The sequence below is a fragment of the Cuculus canorus genome, chromosome 3 (genome assembly GCF_017976375.1).
Source record: "Cuculus canorus isolate bCucCan1 chromosome 3, bCucCan1.pri, whole genome shotgun sequence".
NCBI lineage: Eukaryota > Metazoa > Chordata > Aves > Cuculiformes > Cuculidae > Cuculus > Cuculus canorus.
In genome coordinates this window covers 30,203,326-30,222,232 of record NC_071403.1, presented here as the reverse complement: position 1 = coordinate 30,222,232, position 18,907 = coordinate 30,203,326, and the positions used below count along the sequence as shown (strand labels likewise).

The 18,907-nt window shown below is 42.1% G+C and overlaps 1 protein-coding gene across 10 annotated transcripts in view; it reads right to left on the bottom strand.

Annotated features, from left to right (window-relative positions):
• Positions 1–1,229: 1,229 nt before the first annotated feature.
• The window catches only part of PRDM1 (PR/SET domain 1), a 101,752-nt gene continuing 84,074 nt past the window's right edge, over positions 1,230–18,907 (bottom strand). For 6 of the 10 annotated variants that reach the window (XM_054062925.1, XM_054062921.1, XM_054062918.1 and 3 more), the window contains 5 exons: positions 17,081–17,200; positions 13,800–14,052; positions 5,194–6,302; positions 4,754–4,882; positions 1,230–4,339 (listed from right to left, as the gene is read on the bottom strand). In XM_054062925.1, coding sequence (XP_053918900.1) covers positions 3,764–4,339; positions 4,754–4,882; positions 5,194–6,302; positions 13,800–14,052; positions 17,081–17,200 — 2,187 coding nt within the window. In that variant the 3' untranslated portion in view covers positions 1,230–3,763. Of the gene's footprint in view, positions 4,340–4,753; positions 4,883–5,193; positions 6,303–13,799; positions 14,053–17,080; positions 17,201–17,398; positions 17,431–17,741; positions 17,825–18,907 lie in introns of those variants that run through there. The other 4 variants (XM_054062922.1, XM_054062926.1, XM_054062923.1 and 1 more) reach the window with 4 other exon arrangements.

The window sequence follows — 18,907 nt, the reverse complement described above, 5'->3', positions numbered from 1 at the left end:
TCACTGTTGCAGTTAGCCAACCTGGTGGTGGTGTTGCCATGGTTGAAATCTGTTGTATTTCTGGCTGCAATACACACCTTCATGGCTTCCAGCTGGCTCAGGGCCTGCCAGAAACCAACGCAGCAGCTGCCAGGCTCGGCCTTACGAGGCTGTGATCTATAACGTGCATTGTCTTTTTATGTAATGCGTTTTATTAAACATCTTCTAAAGCTTACGAGTGTCCCCAGGACATAACTCTCCAGCACAATGTAATGCTTTGCCAAATAATGAAGTAAGATTTATGGCAGTAACGGTTATCCTTTTTTTTTTTTTTTTTAAATATTACAGCACTATCTCTGTCTAATATAGGAATATAACATGCTGCCTTTGGCACGTTTATGACAACAGTGCTCTGGTTTTCTTAACTCCATAGTTTAGTGTTGGCAGTATTTCAAATTCTTGAGACAGATGTTTAAATGAGTTTTTTAAGAGGACAGTGAAATACTTCTAGAACATCGTACGGCACTGTGTGTCTCAATGTGAGCAGAAACATTATTTCTTTAACATTCAGGGGCAGCACATGGCCTCTCTGGTTTAGATCTCATGGTAAATGACGGAAGCAGCAAATGTTGAATTAGCTTTCTGGGGCATCCTGGCCTGTTGTTACTTTCTGGCTGAAGTCGTGGTGGAAGAACAGACACTTGACCTTCTTCTGGATTGAGTTTGCATTCGCATCTTGCTTGTGAGTGGTGAAAATAGACCCACATTTGTTTTGAATGCAGTTCCCACCATGCGGATACAGGACTAAGTGGTCTCATACTGACATTTTGAGTGTGTAATTGTGGTCCCAGTGGTTAGAGTTTCAGGCCAGAAATACAATCATTTGGAAATATGTAAATGAGAGCCCAGGTCACATATCTGCAAAGCAGATAGTATTCAAGTATTTCCATTGAAACACCGACAATTCTTGGGGAAAGAAAGGTATTGGCTAAAACAGATGAGAGCGCCATAATTAACAAAGCCAGGGTACTCAGCTCTGACATTGCTATTAGCAACTTTCAGTCATGGAAAATCAGAGCCCACACAGGCAGAAGTTGGCATTGTTAGAGACATCATTGTTCTTGGTATACTGTGTGTTTGCGGCTGGGAGGGGAAAGCGCCCCGAAAGAAGGCTGCACACGTGGACAGTGCAGAGAAATTGAAGACAAGGGAAGCATCAGTAAAGCAATGAACACTTATATTTAATTTACATTTGACAATTTGCACATAAATAACGATGTAAACCAATACGTAAACATATGATAGTTTGTTGTTCTAGCAAAGTAAAAAGCCTGGTAACTTTGGTCAGTCTTTCTTAAGAGAGACAAAACCCCAACCCCAAAACACTGTTGATTGTTGCTACATTCACATGTAAAACTTCTAAGGGAAGGGGAAACAGTAAAGAGAAGTAACAATTCTTAAAGCTGATGCATATAAATTCTTGTAAAATTTGTATCAAATACAAGAAAGCACTACAGGCAAATAATAGGAAAAGTGTGTGTCCAGTGACAGAGTAGTGATACTTTGGTTTATCCTACAAGTACTACATTTATGAACTATTGCTACATTTAAAAGATGTCAGCCTCACAATTTGCAGGAGTGGAAATGTAATGAACTGTAGTCCTTCAAAAGCTGTGTTGAGAGACTTGCATTTCAGGATTGTTTGGGTTTTTTTTTAACAGAAGGCATTAAAATGAAGTTTGCTGAAAAAAAAATCACTGAATTCTGGATTGCAGAAGTGGGCTATTTTTAAATTGTAAGGATTTAACCACATAAAAAGCTACAGACAGAGGGGAGGTATGTAACAATGCTACTTATGTGAGTTGAACATGCAACCCATTAATGTCTCATTAAAACAAAATGAGGGGCTCATCCCAACTAACTTCTATCCTGCCCTGCACTATCTTTTGTGAACACACCACGAACAGGTCATATTTGGCTTCTTTTCAAGTTCTTTCAGTTACATTTTCTGGCTGTTTGCTGACCACCCGCCTCCTTCCCCCCAGTACACACTGCCAGGAGAGCAGGGGACTGATGACCCCCATCCTGCAAACTGGGTCATTCACACCGAATTCGCCGAGATGTCACATGTGGGTGATGTCACCACATAAGGTGTTTGCAAGTTCAGGCTTTGCCTGGACAGGGATGCATGTGTACTTACAAGTGGTAAATGCCTTAGTACAACCTTCTGGTTTTGAGGTCATTGGTAATATGCAAACGTGGATAACATTTGATTTTCACGCTTAGATGAAAAATAGGTTTTATTACATGGTTTGGCTCACAACTTAAGTGATATAAATATATATACATATACATATATAGTATAGTGGTATAAATATATCTATAAATATACATGTATTCTTTGCTACACCTCAAATGTCACCATATCATCTTTGGGCTTAGCAAAACAAAAGATAAAAGGACGTGCATTCTATCTTTCCCTGTGCACATTTTGGTTTCTTCTCTAAAGTAGCAAAGCATTTAGATAAAACAGCATTGTCTGCACCACTGGACACAAGCACTGAGGTAATTGTTGTTCAACAACTTTGCAATGCCCTTTTCTTCTTTAATTAAATTAACCACAAAATGTACAAACACAAATACTGAGAAAAATCTGACTCGTACAGGAAGGAAGAAAAAAGTATGTGCCAGGAAAGGACTTTGTTCCCCACCTCTACCCAGGCAAAGTGGGAGAGGAAAATACAAGTAAAACTGAACCCCTCCTTTCTTTCTCAGGGAGTCTGACCATTTTGGTTTTGTTTTAATCCCTGGAAGGCTCTGGCCAAAAAAAAAAAAAAAAAAAAGAAAAAGAAAAAAAGAAGTCTGCCAAAAACCTCCTTTTAGGCAGAACATTAAGAATATTTGTATGTTTGCTTTTAAACCACTTTTGGAAACAAAAGAATGTAAATGAGATTTTATTTTGGAAGAGCCACTTCAAGCTGATGCATTCCTTTGGTCAAAAAATTACATGACAATGTGTGGGGCTGTAGCTGTATTCTAAAAATCTGTGGTATTGTCCATGGCAGGTAGGAGGTTGCTGTGCCACATCTGTTCTGGGTAGAGCTGCAGGCAGAAGAATCTCTCTCCTATCCCAAGAGAGGCAGAGGCAGCAGTTTCTTCCCTGCTTGCTGCTACTCTGTTGGGTTTTTTTTCTTTCCTTTTCAATTCCCAGTGGAGTGATTTGCACATAAAAGTACACAGCATTTTTTTCAAACCAACAGATCTAGGATTTTGTATGTCAAATGTCCAACTTTGGCAATATGAAAAACCACATTTGTTTAAAAGACATCGGTACATAAAACACATTTACTGAAACCCCAATCTTAGGTTCTTAAAACAGATGTGCAGAAAAAATATCTACAAAGAATGGCCATAAAACAAAAAATAAAAACATTTAAAGTAAAAATTACAATGAATTTTCCAGTCATTGTAAACATTTTCCTAATTATTGCTTTTAGAAAGATTAATTGCATAATAAATTATGAAGTACTATCATTGAAAAAATAATTATGGATAGATGATTGTCTTTTAGTAACTGGAGAGGCAACGTACAGTCCTTTGCCTCTTTTTATGCCCTGAGAAAACAGTAACTTTGGAGTTCCTTCTTTCAGCTGGAGAGCGTAGGGAAACTACTGTAAGCCGAGATTGCTTTGCAGCATTGAAACTATGTACAAGCAACTGCTACAGGCACCCTGACTTGCCAAGTCATAAATAAAAAAAGAAAAAATCACTTTGCCAAAACATCTTAAGGGTCCATTGGTTCAACTGTTTCTTGCTTGACCTTTACAGGTAACAGAGGTAGTGGGTGACCATGAGGCAACTTCATAACTGACATATCTGACGATTCATAAACGTTGCATCCTGAGGAGATAAGTCCATTTCCCAGGTTCCTCTGCAGAGATGCTTTCAGATTAGCTCCTTCCATTTCCCTTCTGAGCATGGCCAGTATATCCTTCTCCACAATAGATGTTAAGTCGATATTGTCCTCCACTTCTTCCAACTTGTCGGCATTGTCACTGATGTCGAACTTCTCAATCTCCTCGTTGATTCGATTCAGGTCCTCCATTGAGAGGCCAGAGGCAGGGGCGACAGGGCAGTTGCCCTTCAGGTGGACCTGGAGGCTACAGAGGTGAATGTAGCTCTTGTGGCAGTGGATGCATTTATGGGGACGTTCCCGGGTATGGAGACGCTTGTGCAGCTTCAGGTGCACAAACTGGGTGAATTTGGCTGGGCAGAGCTTGCACTGGTAAGGCTTCTCTCCAGAGTGGAGCCGCAGGTGGGTTTTGAGATTGCTGGTGCTGCTGAACCGCTTGTGACAAACCTAACATGGGGGGTGGCAGAGAAACAGTGAATGAGTGGGAGGGGAATTTATGGTTTAAATCACAGACACCTAGGAGGAGACGGCAGGATGAAACAGCAGCTTTTTATATCTTCACACTTTCTCACAAGTGGAAAAAAATCCCCACCTTTTTTATTTAAATATTGCTGAGTAGCATTTCGAGTATGACTGATGGCAAAACCATATCAGGCAGATGGTGCTCTAGTGTGCTAAAGGCCACCCAGGTGTCTCACAGACCCTGCTGCATCAAGGCTGGAAAAGGCTGTGTTACGGCTTCCAGCCCTGAGGAGCCAAGGGTTTGTTGCACAGCCCTCCCTGCATGCTATACAGCCTGTGCATGAGCCCTGCTGTCCCTTAGGCCTACAAGGGGAGTTGTCTCTGTGCTGTGTTACATACCTGACACTCGTGGGGTTTTTCTCCCGTGTGTACCAGATAGTGCTTCTGGAGGTGAGCCAGCTGCGTGAAGCCTTTATTGCATGTCTGGCATTTAAATGGTCTCTCTCCACTGTGTACACGGAGGTGCACCTACAGAGAAACACAGAAATCAACAATTTGCAGTTTCCAGTACTGTAACAAATGTACTTTCAGATGTTTCCTGAAGTTACCAGAAGACTCCCACTGCTAAAATACAATGCTACCTAGCTAATTAGGTGGCATTAGTATTAAAATCGTATCTTTACAACCATGCTTTCTGGCTGGGGGGTGCCACATTAAGCCCAGACTGATAAATAACCTAACACGCAAGGGAGGCCTGCCCTAGTGTTCCTAGATAGCCTATAGGGAGGGAGAAGCCTCTGCCTTCCAAGAAGGCTTATGTCTTATCCTCCACTACCTACCTTCAGATTGGAAAGCTGGCCAAAGGTCTTGGAGCAAACGTTGCATTCATACTTGATCTTCCCGTTCTGCTTCTTCAGTGGGTATGGGAGGGTTTTGTAACCGGTCACATTCCTCTTACTTTTAATGAGATTCATGGCTTCTTCACCACCGGTGGCAGCCAACACCACTGAGGTAGGTTTAGGTTGCATTATGTGTTCCGAACTGGCTGCTGTACCAGCTGTGGGTGACCCGCTGGTAGGGCTGCATGGCTTGTCCTTCATGCTGGCAGCAGCGCCCGTGATAGAGAAGGCACTGTTAGGTGCTGGTATGAGGAAGTCTCTCGGATGATCAGGCTGCAGCAATCGACGGCTTCCTTCACTGGGCAACGAACTGGGAAGCGTGGTGGGGTTCAACATGTGGTGTGAAAGGCTACCTCCACTGAGCAGGTTGCCATATAGAGGATACATCCTCGGGAAGAGATTGAAATTGTTGATGCCATTGATATTGTTCAAAGCGCTCAGGTTATTACAGCTCATATTGAATGGAGGTAATAGGAATTTGGGGTAGTGGGGATTATAGGACGGTAGAAAAGCAGGTGGGAGGTGGCCAGGGGGTGCATATCCAGGATAAGACCCCAATCCTTCTGAGCCATACGATCCATTCAAGTATGAGTATGGCTCTCTGTGTTCTTGAGAAGTAGGTGCCAGAGGTGAAACCGTGACCCCTGGACTGCTGTGGGGGCTTGAACTTTTTAAACTTTGGTCTGGGCTGCTCCTCCCGGAAGGACTCGGCGTCGTAGATGTCTGGATGGGTGAGTGAGTAATGTAGCTGGGTCTGTCCATCCCATATGCTAAGGAAGCTTTCAGATAGTCTTCTGGAATGTGGGGTCGAATAGGGTAGACAACTCGAGGGAAGAAACACCTCTCTGGGCTATAGTTCTTACGCAAATCATCCAAGTCTTTTTCTGGAGTAACTGGTGAAATGTTGGTCTGGAAAAAGTCTTTTCCTTTTGGAGGATTTGATTCCATTTTCAGGATTTCTTTCACACTGTGCTCCTTCTTTGGGATACTTTTCTGATAGAGCTCATCTTTATCAGTACTGTGCTCCTTTGGGTTAACGTGGGTTTGTGCTGAAATACAAAGACGAGGCAATGATTACTTAGACAAGCCACTATTATCTCTGTCCAAACACAATCCCACTCCTACAAGTTTAGTGGGAAAGAAGAGCTGCTCTCAGAGATGAGCAATCATTTAACTCGCAAAAAAAAAATAATTTCTGTGTGAAGAAATGCCTGCTGGTATTAACTGTTAATTAAAAGCATTTTTAATTTAAGGCACATCAGCCAGTACATACAGATCTGGATGATGATTCATTTGCAGAATGCTGGTCTTGGCTTTGCAAATCCATTTCACCTTTCTTTCCCCTCAGCTTTGACTAACTTTGCTGTTCAATGTCTATTTAAGCAATATTTCTAATAAATGCAGTAACAAGCATTTATTCACAACACAGGTTTAACAGAAGAACTTTGCAGAACACAAGCTTCCAGAAATGTTTCTCAGTAAAATAACAAGGCATGACAAATCAGCTTTTGCCAAACCGCAGCAGCCCCTTCACCAGCCAGTTCAATTACTTACAGTACCAAAAAAACCATGGCTGGCTAGGATGAAAGCCTTCTTCAAAGAGAAGGTATTCTCCATCAGTAAACAGATCATTACTCATTAAATATACTGCTTAGGAACATCTACAACAAAGCAGACTATTTACTGCAGATTTCTGTGGCATTCGGTCTATGCAAAACTCCTCTGCTTACAGCTGTACTTTATAAAAAAAAATGCTGAAGCAAAGAAAAAGAAAGCAAGACTAGTTGGCTCCAGCTTAAGCTGAAATGTACTTACAAAACAAAAAAGGCAAAAGTAGTATGCATTTAGAAGAAAATAGAAGCCAGTCTCCATTTGAATCAGTTCAGCGCATACATTGTTTATTCGTATTCAAAGCCTCTACCTTGTTACCTGGACGCAGTATAACACGAAGAGTACACTGAAAGATGTCTTCAACAGAAAAAAGCAGTTTGCTTTTATCTTATCTCCCAAAGTTAATAGTTACATAATCTTGAAATGATGACTTGTAACATATTTTATTATAAGGGAAAAACTACCAGAAGGTTCTGTATTTGCGGTTAGTTATGTGCAACGTTTTCCATCAGGAGGTACAAGTCAACACTGATAGTTATGTGACTCTAAAGTATTGCAGTCCTTTAGACAAATTTCTACATTTGTGACTAAATGCTTTTACTTCACTAACCGGGGTGAGAAATAGTTATTTTTGATTTTTGGAGGACCAGCTGAACCCAGCAAGTAAGATGGGAAGCAATAATGACCATGCTACTTTCAGTGCAGATTCTTTGCTTCACTATTCACTACCCTGACAGAACCTATCATTTGGCAACATCACCCTATAAGGCAAAGAAAGTCATTTATTAAACGTATCCCAGAAAACAGCTGCTTTCAAAGCATGCCCCTACTCACAGCAACCCACTTTTACAGTAGCAACCTTTTACAAACGGCACTAGGCTAGCAGCAAAAAATTTAATTTGAGATAGGTGAGTAGTTTGTGTATTTTCAAGTTGCAACAAAATGCAGTTGAACAGTTATGTTCAATTAAGATGTTTATGATAAAACATAGATTGTATTGTACAACATGCACATACACACATAATAGTGTGATGTGTTGTCTGGCATTAAAAATAATCTACTTTTCTCATTTTATCTGTACCCATTGACTGGTAACTCATTTTCTAAATGTCCACCCAGATTTTTGGGTGTAACATAGGGGTCCAAAAAGCTCCACAATGGCATTGTAGATAATATCATCTTCTTATCAACTGCCTGTCACCACGCCAGTGTCTCAGAGCAAACATTCCTGCTGACGTTATCAGCACTGGGAAGTATTGAAAGCTGGGGGTGGGGAGGGTGGGAAGTGAGACTTGTGAAACCTTGCAGCAGAAAAAATAAATAAATACCACCTTATCAGGCCCATATCAGTTTCTCAGTGGGGTCTGTTGAGCAGGAAGTTCAAATTGACACTTTTCTAAAGAAAAAAAAAAAAACTGGGGGAGGGGAAGAGGAAGGAGAAGCACTGGTGTTGCTAGAAAAGTGATAGAGAAACCGGGGACACTTCAGCTGGAGGAACGTCCCCTACCGTCACAAGGTTAAACATCAGGGTGTGGACATACGTTCCTTATGTGCTAGAACAAGCCTGTGAGTGACAGAAAGGAAGCTTACAAGAAGAATGCAACTTTCCTTGTGCAACAGGCCCATGTCCCCACTTGACAGACTAGAAATAATTGTTCTTTCCTTCCCTTCAAAGTTCCTGGTAAAGCCTTCCCTCCTACTAATTTCACTGTGTAGACACAATATTTAAAGATTATTTTTCGAGTCTAACTGTGACAGCTGACTTTAGTTTGCAAGCTATCTTTTGTCCATAAATCCCCTCTTAGCTTTTTCTCCTATGACCTGAACACAAAGGATGATTGGGAACCCAGAGAGAGCAAAACAAAAAGTGTGTCAGCACCCTCTAAAATCTGAGAAGGTAATGCCCAGGGCCAAGGAGAGATTCTTATATTTTATACTGAAGGTGAATTTAAAACAGGGTTGAAACTGATTGAGAAGTTTACAACCTTTTTCATTGGTCTTAAAGGAAGCATATTGCAAATTTAGATATATTTCTTATGTTGTCTTTTTTTTTAACATTCTGATTTCAGATTTAAGTTCTTACTGATTACAATGTCTCCCTCTTGCTCTTAAAATGCTTTTCTCCTTCACATACATATATACACACACACACTAAATACAGGAACATACTCTTCCAAGATCTGTCTAGTTTCTGTGGTCAGAGACACACATAGAAGGGAGGTTCATGTCAAAACAAGAACAGTGCAACCACATTGGTAAGTTACTGATCCGAAGGGAGAAGGGGAAAGAAGAAAGAAGCTCCCAGGCGTGCCTCTTTAGGAGCCTGATCCACTTCTGAGAGAGTTGAGCAGATTATTTGCTCAGATCTGAGATTAGTGAGTGCACGGAAGAGGAAAATGAACAAAACTCTTGTTACTTTTAAGTACTAATAAAAATTGAGCAGAGAGACCGCCTGAAGTTACTCCAGTGTCGGTGTTCCGGCTACATACTTCTGCACAGTCACAGACTCTGCTCTCATTTCTTGTGCTCTGAGCTGTAGCCTGAGAAAGGGTTCGGAAAAAAAAATGATCTGTTTTTTCTAAAAACTTGAAAACTGGTTGTAGGCAGATAGTAAGTTAAACAGTAATTTCAGGAGTGAGATGGTACTGAACATTTTGAGTGGTGGAGCTTAATTATGCCGATTCACATTTTCGATCTAAATTATGGACCTCTTTTACTAGTAGAAAGAGAACCTCGAAGTTGTGAAGCAGGCAAAACAAAGAGTGTTTCCACTCAAAATGAGAGTGGAGACCAAGATTTAGAAGTATATAATTTGATAATCTGTTTTCTAAATAGGTCCAAGGCAGGGTGACATGCCTTTGAAAACATTTTGCTCAGAGGAGGTCTTAAGTGAGCCTTCAAATAATCCACAGTATTAAGCCAACTTTAGCCCCTAAATTCTGGTTTTGTGAAGACAATCTTTCATATCACTTCAAAATCATTTTCCTGAGCCCTTTTGAAGATTCCAGGAGGCATTTTTTTTTCAAGCAAGTGCAGATGTTTCCTCTCAACCCAAACAGAAAAGCTCCAAGACCAGAAAGTGAAACTGTCCATAAGCAAAAGGGAAAGCGTGCAGCCGGACTTAGCTAACAGTGAGTAAGTCAGGGCCAGCAGGAAGAAGAAAAGAATAAATCACATTTAAGAAAGCATTAAAAAGTTAATCTTCATAGAATCCAAAATATTAAATAATACATTAAACCTGCTAATGAAACAAAAGATTCCCAAATGCTTTTTAAATGCGCAAATTGCCATCCCCCAACTCAAACTTTTTTCTGAAGCTTGACCATAATAAGATGTCACCTGCCTGTACTTGACTGAGGAGACAAATACAACATGAGCAGCAGGAAGTTGCATCATATGATTGCAATACACAACATTATTATCAAATAGTCGTGTCCTGAGTCAATGCAATTGTATTGAGGGTTTTTTTTAAAAAAAAAACACAACCATGTTACCTTCTCCACCCTCCACCCCAAAATTATGCTCCTGTGATGAGGAAGGAATGAAATTCTAGATTATGTGGGACCCTGAAGCAAATTTCCTTCATCCGTTCGCTAGTCAAAATGCCTAGATTATCACAGAATGTGAGCGCCCAGTTGGATGAGGTTAAGCACATTTCGCAAATCTTGATAGAAGACACCACCAGTGGCATCAAAACGAGCAGGAATGAGAAGGGGATCATTGGAAATGAGACTGAATTCCCACTGCTGGGATAATGCAGAGTCTCCACCACTGTTGTGCAATTCCTTGCAGGCACTTCAACATCCACTCCAAGTTACGTAGCTCCACTCAGAGCTAATCATGGTCATGAAGGTAGGTGTGTGCTTCAGCGTCTGAAGGACTGGGTCAAAGGCCTCAATTCAAGAAAACACAGAGTACAGGGTTAAACCCATAACTAAGTACATGCCTAATTGCTGTCTTGAATCTGGATGCTTTCCTTCTACGGCACAAATGAACTAACGCCAGAGAAGTTACCTTTAATTTGAAAGTTTGCTGTTACAGAGGCAAATAGATGTTTTATGTGGATGTGTAAATATATTTATGCTCTAAAGTAGTAGTTCTCTCGGTTTTGAGGCCACTAATTACAGGAAATAAAGCCAGAGAAATTCTGTGATACATTTTTTCCCTGGAGGCCCATCCTCCTCAAGTGCTTAAAGAGGAACTGAGGTGCTGAACTTCAAGACCGTGATCCCTGAACCCCTGAGGCACCTAAAGCAGCTACCTATATTTTAAGTCAGCAAAACTGAGGTCACACTGGAAGCTCTCCCTTGGTGTGTGTCCCAGGCAGCCTCTCCTGTGCCAGGCTGGGCAACCAGCCAAGGCACAGCTCTTCGAACAACTCCCGCAGGCACCAGCATGCTCTGCACACCCAAGACACGGTGGAAGGAGGGAGCTGGGCATAACACACCACCGCAGTGGGCTGGCTGTAATGCTGCCCCACGCTGATGCTGGCGCATGTGCCAGTGGGAGGGAGCACTGACTTCAGCCTGTGGTGGGACCTGGACCCCAAACTTCCCTCCCTCCCTCTTCCTCAGAGGGTGCCAGTCAGAAGCTGGGAGAGATGGTGATGCTTGCCTGCTCCTCCAAGGGAAGCCATGTCACTTTAAATACAAAATTATTAGTGATTCATTTGACTGTAGAGGGTTTTCATGACTTTCTGCAGGCAGAGGAGATGACCAGTGCCAGGGGCCCTTCCAAGCAAGACTGTACTAAGATGTTTTGATGGGGCAAAGCCTCATGTCGGCAGCAGGCACAGGACACTAGCTCTCTGGCGACAATCCTTTATTGGCAGATTAATGCAGTGTGAAGGCACCTTGGCCAGGTTTGTGCTAGGGATGTTCGTTAATTTTAGGTTTAACCAGAAGAAGAAGTAGCCAGGGAGGAAGGGGAAGAAAATGAATTGGTGTTGACATTCACTTTAAACTCATCTGGTTCCAGTACTAACGCTGGAAAAAACATTCCTGCTTGCTCTGTTGTTACAAGGCCTTCAGCAAATAAGCATCTTTTGGAGACCTCTGGATTTTTTTCCCATACTTTTAAAGAACGGGCACCAAATCAATCCTTATGGTACCTGTAGGGTTTCTGGTCTAATTGTATACCTTGCACCTGAATGTGTTTGTTACAAAGATGAGGGAAGAAGATAAAAAAAAAAAGTGAGATCTTTTTCTCATTTTTCTGAACTGCTATTTTCTTTCGGTGGAGGGGGCTAACAGGAAATTTCTAAAATTACCTCTAAAGATAAAGGATAACTCCATCTCAGCATCTGGAAAGACTGCTCTTTCATATGTTAAGCCTAAGCTACACAACTGCTGCTCAAGATCCCATCTCTTTAAATCCATGTATTAAACTTACTTTTTTCTAAAATGAACTATTCTGCACAAGTCCAGACAACGCCAGTTTTGACCTGAGCAAGAGTAACCAGGTAATTAGTTGACACTTTACAAATACATTCCTCGCCACTTCTGCATGGCAACCTAAGATGCCAGCAGACGCAGGAAACTGAGGCTGCATGTGTTTCCTCCTAGCTGGTGGCCAAATGTGTCTGGCTGGATCTTAGCAAACTCCTCATCCACAGGAGCCCTTAATGCTGTTATCTCGATCCACTGGCAGGTCCCACTGAAAAGTTCATCATACCAGGAAATAAAACTGCACAGTGAGCAGTGAAATGACATACGTGCGAAGATGACATAATCAGCGAGATATTTTTTGAATAGGGAATATAGCAGCACAGGACATCCCCTCCCTCTCCTCCTTCTGCCATTAAGAGAAGGCAAAATTTCTTCTATACTTTGTATTCAGTAGGGACAGACCAAAAACTGGTAGAAGGATGACATCCATGGAGGACAGATGTACTTCCGATTAATCTGAATGTGTGATACCATTTTCACAATGCAGGGTTCCATTTTAGCTCTAACAACCCCTGAAGTAACAATGATATTAGTTGTTGCCAAATAACAGCAAAAAAAGTCTTTTTTATTAAAAAAACTGCTTGCAGTTTTTCCTTCAAATGTCAGTGTAGGCACTGGCAGAAGGACAAAAAAATGTTCTCTTCTATCTCATAGCAGCTAGCAGGAGGGGAGGCAGCCTAAAAGTCGAATGAGAAGTCATCAAGAATCTCTCCTTCTCTTCAAGAGGCTCTGGGTTACGTGCTAGGTGGTGATTAAGTTACGAGTAAATCGTTGAGGCTGGAAATGGTCAGAAACCACAGGGAAACAGATAAACTCCTGGAAATACTTCTTTCCCCTGCTCCCAGAGCTATTTTTTTTTTTTTTAACAGAAAATGAAAGCTGTGATATAGAGCCAAGAAACAGGGTCAAAATACACACTGTTGAAAAAACAAGTAACCAGATCAGAAGACCACATGAGCTTTGCTCCCATAAGATAAGTAAGCACAGATGCAAGGCTCGAAGAGCACTGTGCAGTCAACATACCTTTTGTCAGACACCTAGACAGAGTCACGGCACATGGCCACTTCCTTGTACAGCGAGGGTAGCTCTTTGGGAGCATGACTGGACAGCCTTTAGTATATGCTATCAAAGCATAATTTTGCTCAATGCACAATGAGATCTGGACTTAGAAAGAAAGTCTGAGAGTGAACCAACATCCTACAGTTCCGAAGGCAGAGGTTATACTCAGGCTGTCTGTCCAGAATTTTATCCGATAAGACTCAGATTATAAACCAGTAACTGTTCAGATTCTTTAAAATCTGTTTACATTTGAAAGGGCACAAGGGACTCATTCTGTTGTGTTGGATATTTTAATTCCTCTTTTCCACTCCAAGCTACCTACTGTGACACAACAGATGATGCAGCTGTGTAATTATACAACTTATTATTAAATTATATAGGCAGAAGAGACATTACTAGCATTCCTTGTTTATACTGTAATCCACTTACTGAGGTTCATCATTGTCAGCTCTCTGGAGGAGGGATAGTGCAGTCTCTCCGCAAAATCTCGGCAATACCACACAAGTAGCTCTTGGTTGGCAGGGATGGGCTTGATGGTGTAGAAGTAGATGTTCATTCCATTCTGACAAGCAGCCAAGTTCTGTTCCTGAACAGAGTAGCCAGGGTTTACATAACGCATCCAGTTGCTCTTGTCCTCATTAAATCCGTCAATAAAGTGGTGAAGTTCACCACTTGAATAGATCTGGAACAGAAAGGAAGTGCCTATGAGTATATATATGCACAACATGCAGCACGTGTGCAGAGTCCAGAGGGGAAAAATGATAAGGATTTTAAAAAAAAAAAACCAAAAAACCCACAACAAAACAAGAAGGCAGTACTGAAATAAGAATTCAAGCTGGATTCCCACCTTTCCAACTACGATACACTCTGTATTAGGAAAAGAGATGCTTATCTAAATCTAAGTCAAGTCACCTTTTCCATTTCCACTTAGCGTGTGTCTCTGCCAGTATGGACAAATCAGACACAAAATCTGAAACACAGAGTACTCTTCCTGTGTCAATAGTCTACCTTAGAGCCCTTTTCCTGGTGCTATGATCAACAAGTGGGTATGTTAATGACTGCAGGTCTGAGTGCATGCTTGCATTAATGCTTTGAGTCACCTGTGTATAAGACTGACTGATTGTGCTACGTCAGAGTCTTTCTCGCTTTTTTCTATGGCCTCTGTACTTGCAGTTTCCTACCACCTCCGCCCAAAGGTTTAAACTATGCAAACATCCTCCACCCCCCTACAGTCCTAAAGCAACACTTGCTCATAGTTGGACTGTAGCCCTTTTGTAGAAAGGCTGGGCGAGGCAAAGATGAACTTCACCTGCCACAACTTAACGAAGACCTGGAGAAGTGCCAGCCGATGCGAAGTCACTTTATCTGTCAAAGGACATGTTCTGTCTTGTCTGCAGAGGGGAATGAAAATACGAATCTAAAAACTGCTCAGAAGCTTGGGGGGAAAGAAGTCCCAGTCCCTGAGAGAAGCTACTGTTTCTTGAAGTGGTAAGAATAAGAGAATTAACAAAAAAAAAAAGAAGAAGAAAAAACATCCAGGAGACACATTGGTTAAAGACACATCCCTTACTCTCAGATGGAACTAGGTTCCTGGGTTTCACAAAACACATGACCATGCAAAAGCCAGGCCTTGAAGTGGGAATAGCCTGCACCAGCAATGCGCCTCACTGAGCGGGAAATGATTTTCCAAAGGAGAGAAAGCTTATCTCGGGCTGGGGGAAATGTTCCATGGTGTGTTCCTGCCTTTGGGTTCACACCACTGCCTTTCACACCTATCTGTCCAGGCAGTGCGCCCTGGGAGCACCCGCCAGCCAGCTGGAATCTCTCGGCGACAGAGCTGCCAGCGGCCAGGGGCAAGGCAGCCTGGCCCTTTAATGCGGGCCATAAACACCAGAATCACTTTCTTTAAGAGTAACTTCCTGTAAACTGAGAAGGGGGAAATACATGTGGCCTCATCAAAGCAGCTTGCGAGAGATTTTGCGGTGTGTTTGTTATGAGAATGGAAGGGAGCTTGGTGAGTTGTGCTGCATCAAGAGGAGCCTTTGGGTTTCTCTGCTCACCCCAGCTCGCAAGCTTCCAGGAACACGGGGCTGCAGCACTCGACGCCTGCCACCATTTCCCAAACTGGCCCTCCATGGCTCCCACGGATAGTGCCGGTCACCATGCTCTGGGGTGAAGGCACCCACCAAGCTCCCACCTATTCTGCGGAAGGCGAGACCAGATGTGCTGAGTCATGGCGTGGTTCCCAGAAATGACGTGGGCAAGGAGCAGGCAGCATCCCCCGGTGCGCGCAGCAGATGTTCCCACTTCTGCCAGCAAGCCCAGGATGCATTTAATAACATGTGGGAAGTTATCTCCCACAATTTCCTTTGCATATGTAAGCCTGTTTCAGACCCCTAGGAAGGAATTCATTTTCGGTGCAGCAGCGTGTCTTGAATGAATCAAGGGATTATAACAGAGACTTTAACGATGCTTAGATGGCTCCTAGGATATTATTTCTGAGGATCCCTCTGCGTGAAGGCTTAAAATCACATCATGAGAATGATGTCATCTTTCTCACTGAATATATGGATGTCCTGCAACATGATTAGCAACCCTCTTGCTAATTTTTACCACCTTCTAACAGCTGGCAGGGCTGGGGCTGGCATACCCATTGCTTCCTATGTGGGACAGAAGCTCCTGAAAAATGTAGCTTAAAAAAAGACATTTTGTAGCCTTGTGAATGTGAAAATCCATGGCCTGCTTTGTAAAAATACTCAGGCAAATAACTGCCTATTCAATGCTATATTACATCACACAAAGACAATCTGAGAAAACCGAAATTATGCAATTAGGTAGGAAGAAAGAGGTGTGGAGAAAGCTGGTGCTTGCCCCGGGTTTCACCTGGATATGAGGTTGGGATATTGGTAAGGCAGGCAGGCACCTGGGCACAGAGGCTTGGATGTACTCCCAAATCCACTGATTTAGACACAACCTAAATGGCTAGAAGGCAGCAAAACAAATCCATGGAAGGAGATGAGGCTGAAGGAATGTTCTCTAATAATTAATTGGCTGGTGCTCCCTTCCAGCTTATATTACGAAGTACAAATTAGGCATCACCTCTACTGTTTGTCTGGCATTAATGGATTTTTCTCGTCACTAAAATCTGTGGATTGCTCTTTTAATGCTTTCTAAAGTGGACTAGAAAAGCTTGTGACTTGAATGCTATATGCTGAAGACCACCACCACTGTGCTACAGCAGTTGTATTCAAAAATACAGGAAAAAATGTCACAAAACTTATCATAGTTCCAGAGCAAAAGATGATGCAATACTTTCACAACTTCTTCACAGCTGGAAAAATCAAGGATACCCGATATTTGCATGAACAGGAATGACTTTCCACTGTGAAGAAATGCAAAACAACCTGCTCCTACAGCAAGCAGCAGAACTATTTCTTTACACCATCAAGCATTGATCTGTTTCAGAAGACAGAGCCAGGAAGGGCTGTGCATCTCCTCTGCTCTCTCCACCCACACAGTCCCTACATCCAAGACAGCCAGGCTTTTACTTGGCTTAGTTCACCCCACTGATTCTGTTCATTCCTGGCAGCATACAGAAGTTGCCCCCTGCATTCGCACAAATCTGAAGCAGGAAGTGACCCAGCTTTTCAGCTGTACTCATTTAGTGATCTGCTTACTGCAACAACATGGTGCTGTTTTTTCCTGCTTACCCGCCAAAAGTATTTTCTGTTTGCATTCTTGGGAACCGTATCGCTGGTATAGATCTCTCCTACCAGGGGTCCAAAGCGTGTTCCTTTTGGGATGTACTCTTTGCTTATAACTCCAGTGACCTACAAGAAGAGCAGCATAGGATCAGTCCATCGCCAGCAAAAATCGAAAAGTCTTTCTTCCTCTCCCCAATCCCGTGAACTTCACAAGGTAAAGCAACTGACGCAAGAAATTTTTAGTGACAGGTCAGCAAAACAGAAATAAATTAACAACTGTGTTGGATGTGATATGACTACTTTTGTTAGGTACTAGCATCTTACCAAGGCATATGGAAGCCAAAGATGAACACCACCTGAAAAATATGTTTTGTGGAAATACATTTACAATAAGAAACAGTAAGCAAAATGTACAGAGACTGCCAAATATCTTTAGAAGTTATTTCTCCTATCAAAGCCAACCCCCAAAAGTCTAGTTCTAGCAAACAAAAATATCCAAAAGCTATCAATCACTTCACTGCTACAGAGTTCGCTTTTCTAATAAGTTAGGAACTGGAATGACTGCTCCTTCAGATCAAAATGAAACCTCCCTCCACCCCCACATTCTTCGCTCTATACCCGTCCTGATAGCTAAAAGGAGAAGCAAAAAAAAAAAAAGATGACCTACAAGTCTCTCACCAGCATACAGTGGCATACAAAACAATGTGAAATGGCTTTGGGACATGTACTCACAGATCACCCTCTTTTATAAAAAGAAGGCAGCAGTTCCGGTAACATATGTCAAGTGGGTTTGGTCAAAAAGGCGTAAGGGTTTTGATGAAAATGCTCCACTGTGCTAGGTCTAAGAAATGTACTCTAGTTGTTCAGCTTCCTTCTTGACAGTAATTATACCAAAAAAAGTCACTGACCACAAATCAGGAAGCAATTCATCATTATTCAGAAGAACGTGCCTTAGAGTAACCCTTTGCAAAACACTGCTGAGTTATTGGTTTTGTTTCTCTCTGTTCCTCACCAATCTTTTCAAATTTAATGTAGCCAAGCAATGTTAGAAAACCAACAATTTTGTAAACCAACCCCCCCAAGCCTTTCCAAGTTTGATCCTGCTGCTCAGTGGAAAAAAGGAGGGTAAAAAAAGCCCATTAATTTGCTATTATAACCAGACTTCCATGGCAAAATGTATTAATTGTATCCCCTTCACACATCTTGCCTTATCTTTTTGCTTGATGGGATTTCAGAACAAGACAGGAATAGTAGAAATGGTTGACTAACGCTGAGAGCTGGGATTACTGCTGTCTGTCTCCTGCAAGGAATCAACGTCCTTACCAAAGGAGATTAGCACGCATCAGACCCAGCAGATAGCTCACTTCAGGGAGCATTTCTTCGTAACAGTCCCTTGCAGCAAAGGACAGCAAAACCCCTGGACTGTAGATAGTACTTCACAAATTAGCTAAGACTTGTGATTTTCTCATGCTACCTTTTCTTCTGTTGTATTACCTTTGGTGTGAGAGAGAGACAGACAGAAATGCTTGCCTGCATATTGGTCAAGATTAAAAATCCCAGTAAACAACTAACACCTACTGTAATTTCACGTTAAATGCCAAAATAAAGCCGACAAATAACAGCCATGGAATCAAGCAGGTAATCCACATGGAAACAGATTGCTGGGTGTATGTGGTGGCTGTGTGCACTTGTCTGTGTTTCAACATGTGTTTCAGCACAAAACAACAACAAAAAATTAAACGTCAACAGCAGAGATAGTTAAATGCTCCATTGATCTGTGCATCTGGAGTGAAGAGAGAGAGAAAAGGGACTTCCAGAAATTTTCCTACACCT